Source organism: Corvus cornix, chromosome Z, assembly GCF_000738735.6.
Source record: "Corvus cornix cornix isolate S_Up_H32 chromosome Z, ASM73873v5, whole genome shotgun sequence".
NCBI lineage: Eukaryota > Metazoa > Chordata > Aves > Passeriformes > Corvidae > Corvus > Corvus cornix.
This window is the reverse complement of record NC_046357.1, coordinates 44,930,436-44,944,123: the sequence shown is the minus strand read 5'-3', so window position 1 is coordinate 44,944,123 and position 13,688 is coordinate 44,930,436. Positions and strand designations below refer to the sequence as shown.

At 41.8% G+C, this 13,688-nt stretch overlaps 1 protein-coding gene across 7 annotated transcripts in view; it reads left to right on the top strand.

Annotated features, from left to right (window-relative positions):
• The window catches only part of PALM2AKAP2 (PALM2 and AKAP2 fusion), a 267,420-nt gene that overhangs the window by 117,520 nt on the left and 136,212 nt on the right, over positions 1 to 13,688 (top strand). For 5 of the 7 annotated variants that reach the window (XM_010401306.3, XM_039567784.1, XM_039567783.1 and 2 more), the window contains one exon: positions 6,654 to 7,358. The exons of the other annotated variants lie outside the window; for them this stretch is intronic. In XM_010401306.3, coding sequence (XP_010399608.2) covers positions 6,654 to 7,358 — 705 coding nt within the window. The remainder of the gene's footprint in view (positions 1 to 6,653; positions 7,359 to 13,688) is intronic. 7 annotated transcript variants of the gene reach the window in all.

Genomic DNA, 13,688 nt, shown 5'->3' with positions numbered 1-13,688 from the left:
CATGGTATCTAGGCCAAGGTTTTGTCCTCTCTTGTACCCATGCAACTCCAGACAGGCACTCACAAGACCATACACATTCTTCAAATGTTTATGTCATTTTATACTTCTTTGTAGGCCATTCTTTCTTCTTGGGAAAAGGTAGGCTTGTTTTGTGCTTGGAGTCATACAGAGAATTTTCTAACACCTATTTTTCAGATTGAATGTGTGTCTTAAATGTAACAACTTGATTCTTAGAAGATGTACTTTTTTTCTTTTTTTTCAAAATCCTTCTTTTCTAAACAGTGTACTCCCTATCTCAAGACCAAATTTCTGGTGGCTATTTAAGAGGTGTCCCAAGGAGCAGGATAAAAGGTGGCTTACTTGAAGAATGGATTAACAAGCATAGCAGAGCAATGTCTGCAGCTAAGGCACTGTACACCACTATGAAATATGTAATTTTTTCCATAAGTTCTGTTGCAAACCATTCCAAAATCTTCCCTTCCACCACTGCTTACCCTGATATGTCTTTAATACAAGCTTTTCTGTGGGTTTTGTGCCATTTTGTTGACAACAAGGAAGTAATAATTTCTTTCATTCTTTGGATGACTGAGAAGCCTTGTTAACGTAGTCCTTGATAAGCGTATCGTGTGTGCAGTAGGTGTTCTTAAAGGTGGGCACTGATCATCCATCTTAAAACAAGCTCAAAGTGTAAGTAGATTTTTTTTTTAAGAACAGCCTCTGAATCCACAGAACAGGCAGAATCTAGATCCTTCTGTTGGCACGTTGGGATCTTGTTGTCCTGAAGCACTGCATCATGTTCCACTGTAATTAAAGCTTGTGCAGAAAACTTGTACTTGTGAATACTGGCTGTCATCTTCAAGTACTGCTTTCAGTTTCAAGTCTATTGTCAGGTAGTTTTGTATTCTATTAGTAGATCACATTTTGCAGTAAATATGCTTTGGTTAAATAAAAACATTTTAGAATCAACGTTAGTTCATTTTTCAACTACTTTGACAAGCTGAGCTGCTAGGTTTTCCCACAGAGAACAAACATTATGCACACAGACAGATAAGCAAGGTTCTGTTATTCACTTCTCCCATGGCAGTGCCTTTTACTGATGAACAGTTTCCAAGAAATTCACATATGTTTATGCACTTACTTAGCCAAGTAGCTTTAATGTGGTCCCTGGGTTGGTCATAAACCACATGTGATGCCAATATCTAAAAACACTGCAGTAAAATCACAGTAGAAGGCATGAAAATAAAATGTTGACAGAGTCAAAAGCTTAAGCAAATTAGCCAGAGCTGAAATACAAAAGGATCTCACCTGTTAACTTTCTACAGCATCTTCCAAGAAGTGCTAGAACTTATTGCCCAAAGTCTCCCTAATAAAGAAGACATTGTTATGTGTCAGTACTCCATACCATAGATAAAAACATGTATCTTGCAACTCTTCTTAAATATAGAACCATAGAATTGTAGGTTTTGGTTGGGAGGGACTTTAAGATTATTTAGTTCCATCTCCCCTGCCATGGGCAGGGATGCCCTTCACTAGATCAGATTTCTTAGGGCACCATCCAGCCTGGCCTTGAAAACTTGCAGGGATGGGGCATCCACAGCTTCTCTGGGCAACCTCTTCCAGTGCCTCACCACCCTCTGAGTGCTTACATCTGCCCTCTTTCAGTTTAAAACCATTGCCCTTTGTTCTGTCTCTATCTGCCCATATATAAAGTCCCTCTCCCTCCTTTTTATAAGCCTCCTAATGGTACCGTAAGGCTGCAATAAGGTCTCCCCAACGTCTTCTTTTCTCCAGGCTGGACAATCCCAGCCCTCTCAGGCTGTCTTCATGGAAGAGGTGGTCCATCCCTCTCATCATCTTCATGGCTCTTCTCTGGATCTGCTCCAAAAATGTTCTGTCTTTCTTGTGCTGAGGACCCCAGACTTGGATGCAGTACTCCAGGGGGGTAGAGTAAGGGCAGAGTAGAGGAGGATAATCACCTCCTTCAAGCTGCTGGCCACACTTCTTTTGATGTGTGGATGCAATTGGCTGCAAGTGCACACTGTTGGCTCATATCCAGCTTTTCATCCATGAGAAACCCCAAGTCCTTCTCCTCAGGGCTGCTCTCAATGACTTCTCCCAGTCTGTACTCACATTTGGAATTGCTCCAACCCAGGTGCAGCTCCTTGCACTTGCTGAACTTCGTGATGTTCTCATGGGCCCAGTTCTCAGGTTTGTCCAGGTCTCCCTGCATGGCATCCCTTCCTTCTGGTGTGTCCAGCTGCACTGCTCAGATTTGTGCCATCTGCAGATTTGCTGAGGGCCCTGGATCTCGCTGTCCACATCATTTTTAAAGATACTGAAAAACACCAGTCCCAAGAGAGACCCCTGAGGGACACCACTCATCACCGGCCTTCACCTGGACACAGAGCCATTGACCACAACTCTCTGGCTCCAGCCAGCCAGCCAATTCCTTATCTACTGAACAGTCCATCCATCAAATCTGTGTCTCTCCAATTTGGAGATAAGGATGTCAGGGGGACCATATCAAAGGCCTTACGGAAGCCCGGATAGATCTGTTGGTCTTCCCTGGCGACCATTGCCATTATTCCATTGCAGAAGACCCCCAGATTAGTCGAGCATGATTTTCCATTAGTAAAGCCGTGATGGCTGCCTCAAATCACCTCCTTATCTTTTATGTGCCTTAGCATATCATCTAGGAGGATCTGTTCCATGATCTTCCTAGGCACAAAAGTGAAGCTCACTGGTCTGTAGTTTCCCAGTTTTTCCTTTCTCCCCTTTTAAAAAACATGGGCAGATCTTCCCTTTTTCCAGCCACTGGGGACTTCACCTGACTGCCATGACTTTTCAAATATGTTGGAGAGTAGCTTGGCAACAATACAGAATTATAGAATCATTAAATAGTTTGTGTTGGCAGGGAACTTAAAGATCATCTCATTCCTTCAACCTGTCTGCTAAGGGCGGGAATACCTTCCACTAGACCAGGTTGCTCAGAGCTCCACCCAGCCTGGCCTTGAACATCAGCCAGTTTCCTCAGGACCCTGGGATGCATGTCATACAGTCCCTATTAAGCTTCATCAGTGATCCCAAGTGTCTTCTTTACTTACAGTGGGAGGGTCTTAACTTCCCTCACACCCACCCAGAGGATCAGCTACTTCAGAGAATTGTGAAGTCTGACTCCAGTGAAGACCGAGGCAAAAGAACTCATTGAGTACCTCAGCCTTCTCCGTATCAGTCAGCACCAGTTCTCCCTTCTTGTTTACAGGGAGATACAGGGACGTAGATTCTTCTCAGCCTTTTTTTTCTACTTACGGAATCCCTTCTTGTTACTCTTCACATCTCTTGCCAAGTCCTATTCCAGCTTTGCCTTGCCTTTCCTGACCCCATTCCTACACACGAAACCATATTCGTGTACTCTCCCCAGGTTCCTGTCCCTGCTTCCACTGGTAGATATTTCTTTCTTACTCCTTGGTTTGAGGAGCTGACCTTAGCTCAGCCATGCCAGTTTCCAGCCTGCCTTGTTTGATTTCCTACACACTGCGCTAAGAAAAGTGGTCTCGAAGCCTTGTCAGCTCTGGTCAGCCCCTCAGTCCTTAAGGACAGTTTCCCAGGGGATCTTCATTCACCAACTCCTTAAACAGTTGAAGTTCACTCTTGCAAAGTTCAGGGGTTTGTCTTTGCTCCTTGCCAGGCTCATGCTCCTCAAGATCACAAACTCAAATATGACCAGGTCCACATGATTTAACTATCAGATTTTTGCTATCTGCTTCTGAATTCATTCCCACTGTACAACCCTTCTTTTAATGCACAATATATTTGTGCATCAAGACAGGGAGGGTCTGGCAGATTGCATCCTCTTTTGCACTACAAATACATGGCACTCAGCTATTTCACAGGAAAATCACCAGTTTGTAAATAAAAAGCCATGCCCCAGATAATATTTTTAATTTTCAAAGAAAAAGAGAAGCACAGGAGCTCTAGGGGAGCTCAGGGTCGTGCTACTTCTCTCTAAGAAGATAACAGATAGCTAGTTGATGGGTTGGTGGTGCCCTCTCTTTTGGGTTGTGGTACTCCAGACAAATCAGGAACTTCTGCCCATTACAGATGATTTTCTGAATGTGCTGTTGCTGCCTCATGGTTCAGCTTTGCTTCAGTTCTGCTGGCCACTCAGATACCTCTCAGTTTTAGCATCTTCACCATAGGCTAGCCAGCCTCTATTTTTACCTTTGTAATATTGAAAGTCATTGAACAATATCTGCCTGAGCAGTCCTAGTGAGGTCAAGTGATGTTCAGAGCCCACTCACCCAAGCCCTAGGCACTAAGACAATAAACAAAATTCTTCTTCCTTTCTTCCTCTGCCTCAAGAAACTGCACCTAGAAAATTCTAGAAACGTTAGTGTTGGTGCCTGCATCTCTTTGTTTCATTATCACTATAAATTGGATTAAAGGCTTCAGAGCAGAGGCACTTGGATAAGACATAAAGGGCACTTGCACACCAGTTCCTGGGCTGGAACAGTCCTGAGCAAGTGATCCATGCCAGCTGCTCTCTGAGCTGCACCATGGTGCTGTCTGCCACAGTTTCTCAGAGCAATGGCTTGGTAGCTTAATTACTACCAGCCCTGGGGCAACAGTTCATTCCTTATTTCCAGCCTTAATTTCCTGTTTCCAACCATGCCAGCTGCCTTGCTGTCTCCAGCTGCACACCTCAGAGCAGAGCTCAGCTCTCAGCCTTGCAGCTGCCTTCTGGCTGCCCAGGCTGCTGTGGGATGGCCAGGCATGAAAACTCCAGCACAGGAGGGAGATAAACAAAAAACTGTAAGTCCTACTTCATGGAGGAAATGGGCAACCTGTGCTCAGGGTCATGACAGCTATGGACACAACTAGTTCATAAACCTCCTGAAGCAGTGGTAAAACACAGTCCTTAGGGATAATCCACTAGGTTGCAATAGTCAAGCTGAGAACACTGCTTCTGCAGCCCACTCCAGCCTTCAGCAGTGCATCGTTCTCAGAGGCAGCAACGCTCCTTCACCCACCGGCACCTCTGTCCCCTGGCTCCATGCAGGTGTTTGTGCGGTGTACTCGACCTAGACAGTCCTGCTGGGGCTGGCCAAGGTCTGAGCAGATGCACACAGCATGTAGATGGCCAGACCCAACCATTTTGCCCACCAGACTGCACTCCTGGGGGACAGAGGAGACCATGTCACAGAGAACAGCATGCACCCACTCACCAATACATTCATTTTCTGTCTAGCACTCTAGGCAGTGTAACGATGCATGTCATGATAAATTTCCTATTGCTGATTAAATACTTTGCTTTAATGTTACAGGAAAAGTGATTCTACTGTGTGTGAATAAAAAGACTGAGGAAATATATTAAAGTAACAGTAATTTTTAATATTAATTATTTTTTTAAATACAAACATACCAAGCTACATTGGTTCTTGGTGCAAGAATATTCTATACTCACTTGAAAATAAATCAGGAAAAAAAGCAAACGTTTCAGTTTGTGGTATCCCCAGGTAAGATAAACCATGATTATACCATTGAGGTTCGTTGATGAAAGTGTTCACTGTTAGTTTCACAAACAACTTGTCACTGCCTGTGGTAATTTGTAATTAAGTGTCTGTGGATGTCTGTCCAAGAGCCAAAATGTCTTCATATGCATACAGGGAATGCTTAAACAAATGAACACTCTGGAAAATCTGAAATACCTTCTCACATTTTTTCTTTGAAAAGCTGTCTAGTGATATGTCATCATATCTCAAAATGGGTGTTGGAGCAAAGTAGACTGCTCATCTATTCCTACTGTGTGGTCTACACTTTTCATCTCATTACTACATCCTTAACTGCTAGAAAACGTTTGCTATTCTAAAGCAACATCCCTCACACGTTTTTACCTGTTGTTTCATGACTCTTTGAAAATCAGTTCATTATTACTTTTTTCTTCAACATTGGTAGTGGTGCTTAATTCTTTATTCAGATAATCAAGGGAGCACTTCTTGGCTATTCTGTACATTCTCTTAACCTGGAAGCAGAGGTCTGTTGATGCCTTGGTGTGGAAGCTGAGAGAGCTGCCCTGCCACACACCTGTGGGAGAAATTATCCTATTCCTGTGTGATTTTGTTCCCACGTGTAGAACAGAGATAAACAATATTTCTTCACCCCTCTAAAATGTTTTGAGTGCTACGGATGGAAGAGTTAAGCAAGGACAAGCATTGATAATTAAATGGTCTGAGTGTTGCAGCAAACAAAACTTGCAGTTTGATGGCAGAAAAGAGAGTAGACAGGTTCTCTCTGAATTTTGAGGCAAGTTCAGAATGGAAAGTTAAAGGGCAACCTGCATGCTATCACCTCCCCTTGCCTAAATTACACCTAACCTCTTGGTGCTCCTAGTTGACCAGAGAAAGCTCCATGTGGCGTGAGCCGGAAGATTAGGTCCTGTTTGCCGCAATTACACCCAGCCTCCACCTGCATAAAAAGCCATAGTGTAACAGAGTTCACAGTGTTGCATCCCACCTCTAATGTAGAACACTTAGCCCTTTAGAAGCAGGAGGTAGGAAAAAGGGGCACCATAGTTTTCTTTGTCTGTTTGGCAATTAACCATTCACTGGCTTTTTTTGTTGTAACATGCACTTCCTCTCTTGTTTTCATTCAAGCTTTGTGCACCATGGAAATTAATGTGGAGAAAGACAAACAGACAGGAGAGACCAAGATTGTCTCTGCTTCACCTGTTGGCCCAGATGAGGCCCATCAAAGAGGATTCAAAGTCTATGATGATGGTTCCAAGGTAGTCTATGAGGTTCACTCTGGTGGCACAGTGGTAGAAAATGGAGTACATAAATTAAGCTCAAAGGACGTAGATGAACTTATGCAAAAAGCTGGACAATCAAGTGTAAAAGGAGGGTATGAAAAAATGACTGTGTCAGACAGAAATGTGGTAGCCGATGGAAACCTTAGCCATATGAAGGAGCAAATGCTCTTCAAGGAGGCAAAGCTGGAAATGGTACACAAATCCAGCAAAGGACGTGCTGTGAACCCTCAGCCACAAGACAAACCCTGTGGTGGTGAAACCCCAGAGGCCAGTGCAGATCAGCCAGTGACAATGATATTTATGGGCTACCAGAACATCGATGATGAAGAGGAGACAAAGAAAGTGCTGGGCTATGATGAGACCATCAAGGCAGAGCTTGTGCTGATCGACGAAGATGACGAGAAGTCACTGCGGGAGAAGACAGTGACTGATGTTTCCACCATGGATGGGAACGCTGCTGAGCTGGTCTCTGGCAGGCCCCTGTCGGATACGACAGAGCCCTCCTCACCTGAGGGGAAGGAAGAGAGCCTGCCCTTGGAAGCTGCCCCAGGTACACAAAAGAAAAAGCGCTGTCAATGCTGTATTGTCATGTGAACACCTCCTCCTTCCCTGCTCCAGGCAGCTCCTGCTCCATCACTTACGTAGACCTCACTGTACTTCTAACTGCAATACTGTGAACTGGAAGTGAATGCCTCCATTGCCTTGCAGTTGGGTTGCTTTTCTTTCTAGTTCTTCAGGAAGAGGAACACATGGTTATTTTCCCATCAGACATACTACTTGGTGTTGGGGAGGGGTTGGGGGTTTTTGGCTTCTTTTTTTCTTTTGTGTTGTTGGTGATGGCATTTTGTTTTGTTTTGGTTTTTTTCCTTAATACTACAGAGTGAGAGATAAATGAGAAATGGAACATATGTTTTCATATTTATTTGATTTATATATATTTTTTTATATATATAATGAGAACACTTTTTATGTTTTTTCTTTAAATACCTGGCAGGCTTGATCAGATTCCTAGGATTTTGTGGGAGTCTGAGTTTCACAGCCACCAGATATAAGAGCCTTAAAAAAATGTTACGTTTTTAAGAAAAATCACATTAAGCATTATTTTATAGATCATATTTTTTATTTCTTGGGGGAAGGCTCAGATCGCTTTACTGTTTTAATTTGCTAAAACTCAGACAAGCCTTTCCTGAAAAATTGCATAATTTTGGTTTTTAGTTACTTTCCAGTTTAGTTTGCGGTGTCAGAAAAACCCATTACCCATTTCTGCTTATTGGTGATACCAGAAGTGGACCTTAATTATTCTTTCTAGAAAATGTATGAATGATCATTTTGCCTTATATAAATCTTCCAGATTACAGTATTGTATATGCACTTCATCTCCCCAAATTACAGTTGAAATTAACTTGACATGAAAAAGATGCAGCTGTCACACCAACAGAAATGGAGTCACTGATCTAATTACTTGCCTTTCAGTAACTCTGCCAATGTTTATACATGAAGTTTTCCTGCTGAACTCCAGTAGATGAGGGATACTGCTTTCTATTTCCCTAGAATACAAACGAATTTTTCTCACAGTCTGACCCTGTTCCTACTTGATTCAGTGGCAAAATTCTCAGTTCTGGGAAAGGGGGCAGAGTCAGAGTTTTATTTTATAATTCTTATGGAAGTGTAATTTCTCACAGAGTGTACCTCCAGTGCACCTACATAATGACAGGCAGCTGGGTCTGATACTGCCCTGCTTGTCCAGGTAAAACTCCCGTGGAACCCACTGGAGTTTTGTCAGAGCAGCTGTTTTGGGAGATCCTATAGCCGCAAGACTAACATTTTCAAAAACTGCTGGTGGTTTTGGATGCCTCATTTTCTAATGTGGGACACTAAAAGATGCCTGATTTCCAGTACATTTTTCTTCGTCTGACCTCTGAAAAGCAGGCCTCTTAAAAACAACTAAAGATGAAAATGTAAAAATGTGAAGGCATCCAAAATCAATAGATGTTTCTTTTTTTCTTGTTCCTTGATTCTTCTAAATGAGAAAGCAGCTAGCTTTTTCATGGTGAGATATTATGAACCTGATTCTTGTATCACACTGGTTTGGCTTAAGTTTAACTTCACTCACCATAGTGGAGTTACTCTGGAATTATAACTACATGAGTGAGATTAAAAATCAGGTTTTATATTTTCTGATAGTGTGAACAAGTACTGAAGATTATTTTGAAGTGTCTTTGAAACTATCAGACTTTAAAAATCAATAACAGCAACTGAAAAAAAGTGAAAAAAAAAAGAAAAAGAAAGAAAACAAAAAAAGCCTCTTTTCAGTCTGAGGTGGTTCCTATGATATTTCTGTTCTTTCTTGGATGGTGCTTTTACTGCATTAATTGTTAGTTCAGAGCATCTGATAAAACACAGCTCTTGCTCTGTACTCTTTTCTTTCTGTGCCAGTTAAAAAAGACACTTGTTCAGTGGTGGTAATATGAGGCACACTGAAAACCTACATATACCAAAAAAAAAAAAGTAAAAGGTAATTCCCATGTTAGGTCACTTGTCAGTATGGAACTGGTCAATGAAACTTCTCATCACTGCCCAGGTGACTGTCAGACAAAAAAACCCCAAACAAGTAGTAAAAAAAGCAAGAGTAGTGAAAGGCAGCCTCACCTCTGACACCTGCAGAAATTTTGCTGACCTCCATATCTGCTGCAGTGGCAGAAATGAATAGACTTCCACATGCTCCCTTTGCCTCCCCTGGGGGCTTTCGGCTGGGAGAAGGACCAAACTCACCCAGAGAAGCTCTGCACATCATTTTTTGACTCAGGCTTAGGTGGTTAAGTTTTATCACAGAGGGGAAGGGCCACAGAGCCTCATATTGCAACAAAAGGTCTGGTGGCTGTTTGTTAGAATCTAGCAGCCTGTGTGTATTTTTGGTTGAGTTATCTGGGTTTTTGGGGACTTTTTTGGTTGTTGTTGGTAGTGGTGGTTGGGTAGGGGTTTTTTCCCTTTTTCTCTTTTCCCAGAAATGCTAAGCATTTACAAATCTAAACATTTCTTAAAACAAGACCTTAAGTTTCAAGTCCAATATGGCCAGGTGAGGCTGTGCCCAGGCATGTTTAGGAGCCCTGAAACACAAAGGGTGAAGCCCTTTACGTCTTGCATCTACCTGTGAACGATGTGGGAACCAGGAGTGCTTTGCCATAGTTCTCTCACTCTGGGGCCTGCTCACCTCACCAGTAATACTTGGAGACAAATCTCCCAGCCATCTCCCCCTGGCCTGGCCAGTCATCTTTTTGCTCACCACCTTTTCCTCTCTGGGTGTGATGCCACCTTCACAGCCACCCTGGCCTCATGGTGTCTTCACAGCCTGAGCTTTTTTCCCCCTGCTGCTCCTCTCCCCATATGGACATTTTTTTTCAAAACCTCCTTGCTTGGAAAATTTGGGGTATCATATTAACCTAACCCATTCTCTCCCTGCATCTCTTGAGACATGTGCTCCCCTGTCAGACGACCTTCTGGTTCAGCACTGACTCAGCATTTTGGGGATGACTCCCTTAGCAGCCAGCTGTGGGAGATGCTTGCTGACGCTGGGACCAGAACGTGTCTGAGACCACTGTACCATCTGAGGCACAGCACAGTGGGGAGATGGTGGCACACCACAGTCCAGAAGTGGCCCTTTAGTGGTTAGAAGTAGAGCACAAGCCTTAAACCTTAAACCTCTCAAATACCTACTGCTCAGTACTTGTAGCTAACACTGAGTGCCTAGGAAGGCCAGTCGTTTTTATGTGTTCACATTAACTCCATGGTTAACAGGCCCCGGTAGATCCAGGAAAGCTAAAGGTTCACCTGCATAGGGTTGGTCTTTACAGGTCAAAGGCAATTCCACATCTGAGGTCAGGAAAAACATGAAACAGGAGCTAATGGGTCTGAAATCACAGGGCCTTTGCTGAAACACGCTTACTCCAATCATCCTCCTCCACAAGGGCAGCAGTCATGCTGGACATTGCCTTGTCCCTTCTAGCCATTAGCCTGCAGACAAGTTACAGGAGAATTCAGATGCATTAGCCCAGGCTGGTGAATGTAAACTGATTTTCCAGGGATGGTTTGGGCTATGAAGGGGTTGGTTTTCCCCTTACACTTGGATAGGAGGCTGCCTGTGGAAATCCATGCACAATCAGGCGCAAGGGAAGCGGTCTGCTCTATGGTCAAGCAGAGAGAGATATTTTTAAGGATTGTTACGGGATGGGTTTTTTTATATTGTTTTAAGCAAAATCCCTGTCTGTTTAACTTACGCCATCACATGTACATTTTCAGTTTCAGCACGAGGGGATACAAAAAAGTAGAGTCAGAAACTGGTTCAGTAATAGCATTTTGCCACAACAAACTACTCGCCTTAACTTTTGTAAGAAAAACAAAAAAAACCCTCTTTTCAGTGTATTTTTTCCTAGACTGGGAAAAAAGTAACTTAGGAAACTTTTTTATATTTTGTATTTTCTAAGTTTCTATAAACCCACTTTCCATGTTGTCCCTTGTTTGCATTCAGGGACCATTTCTTTTGCAATCCACTGCATTTTACTTCCATTCTTTCTTTTTATTTTTCTTTTTTTACAGAAAAAAAATAACAACAAATCAAAAACCACAGCATTATGATTAGTGGCTAGGCAATCTCTTTCAATTACTAGAATATCAATACAGAAAGAAAAGAATTACAGGGTTGTTTTCTTTTTTTAATTTCTTGTGGCTGATGTACTGTATGGTATATGTTTACAGAACTCCTCTGGTCTGCCTTTGTGATGTTATCTAAATGAATGACAAAGTAGGTATGATGTGCCATTTGGCAGTTTGCCTTAGCACTCTTGGGTTTCCTTCTTCTTTTTTGTATCTTTTATTTCCTCATTTTTTTCAAAAAAGTGCAGGCTGTATTCCAAAGCTGTATAAACACAACATTATCTTTCAATCCCCAACAAGAGAAGTGTACATAAGCCCTTCTCCAAGAAGAGTACCTCTACCAGTGCAGTACAAGACTTCAGTCCTGCAAACAAAAACATGTATGCCTAATTCTGCTATGCGTAGACCTGTTTCAGTCAATTGGACTGCTCTCAGGAAGAACATTGTAGGCATCTGCAGGATCAGGGCATGAATGATTGACACAGAGTGTAGTTTGGGTGTTCCTTATGTACCTATATGGATTTTGTGCACTGCTGAGTTTCCCCAAGGTGGTGTAATCCGAGAGGCTAACTCTAAGCATTGCTACTTCTACTGAGGAAAATACAAAACGAAATGGTGCTTAGCATCCGGTGGGATCAGGTCCTGAGTCAGCATTGCTACCATCCATGAGCAAACACTCAGAGGGACTTTCCTGATGGCTAGTATGTTAGTCCCCTGCCATTGTACCTAAGTTCACTACTGATTCTTCACACCTAAAATTACTAAGATACCACAAACTAATCCAAGCAGAAAGATAGCATACAGAATTGCTAGAGAAGTAAAAGGTGTTCTACCTTTTGATTTAGTCAAACATCCAAATGGCATACTTGGAAAGTAGGCGGGGATATAATAGAATATGTAGTATTTTACATTTGTGTATTTTTTTAAGGAATAAATATTTTTGTAATGAGATACAAACCCTGAATGGGTATTGAGTTTTGGAATATCATCCTTCCCATGACATTGAGCCTTTCAACTTTTTCATACCTTTATGACAATGCCCAACTTCTTGGGATCTTTTGTAGGCCTCACCACAATTTTTTCCAGGAAGAAGGATCACAACACTTTTTAAAGAGTCAAGTTAGAAGAGTAGAATCCAATATAACTGCTACAGACACAGCTAAATAAGTAAACGTGTTTCACAGAAAAAGGTGGACTTACACCTTCTATAGCTAGACAAATTTCTTTACCTAGAAAGCCAACATAGTAGGCAATAGCTACCTACTTTCAGCAGAGTGGTATGACTAATAGGGGAAATACATGTTTTGTCATATTTTGTCCAACACTAGATTTCAAAGTGCAAGAGATGATGCCACTGGAAAGAGCTGAACAAAATATTTTAGACAAAGTAGAGGATTTTCTCACATGCCGAGGCATGGATTCTTTATTTTTCCTAAACTCACTAAGTTTCAACCAGTTCTTGCTGTCTGTTGAAAAGTTTAGGATTTGCTCAGATTGTTTTTCTTGAGCCTTCTGAGCAGCAAGAGCAAACTTTAGTTCAGAGCTTAATAGTTGCAGATTATGACAATATCCAACAAAAATATAGACTGTAATTTTTGTATGTAAAAGAGTAAATTGTATAAAATGGCTGAATTTATTCAGTTTAGCATATAAATGGATTGTCACCTAGTCCAAAGAGAATTTAAATCCAACTTGTAATATAAAGTTCTAATAACTTAGCTTGTAAATAGTGACAAGAGTGCATGAAGTTCTTAAAAATGTCCCACTTGTATTTAAAATCAAACAATTATAAAACTGAGCCTTTTTCCTTGTAAGTTCAAAGAGTCTTGCAAAATCTATAGCTTTTTTCCTGTGATGGTTCCACTTAAGGTGTTCAGTGGATTAAGAATAGGCCACTTTTCTTATGGTCAAACTTGTGAAGAATTCCAAGCCCCTTCCTTCAGTTTGCAAAAGCTTCTCTTACTTTGCAGGGCTTTGCTGCTATTGTATTTCAAAGCTTTCCTGCAATTGTTTCACAAATTCTTCTCAAAGGTAGAATTAGGGGTTTGTAAGAATTAATCTGCTTCAGAAACCGAATTTAAAACCCTTAATAAATTTTTTAGAGTTAGCTAAGTAACTCAAGTTCACCAGTTTGGGTATATTTATACATTTTTAACTTGCACTGGTATGTTAGTGACTTGTACCAAAATTTAGACCTTGCACATCTATTCAGCTGGTCTGTAAGACCTAA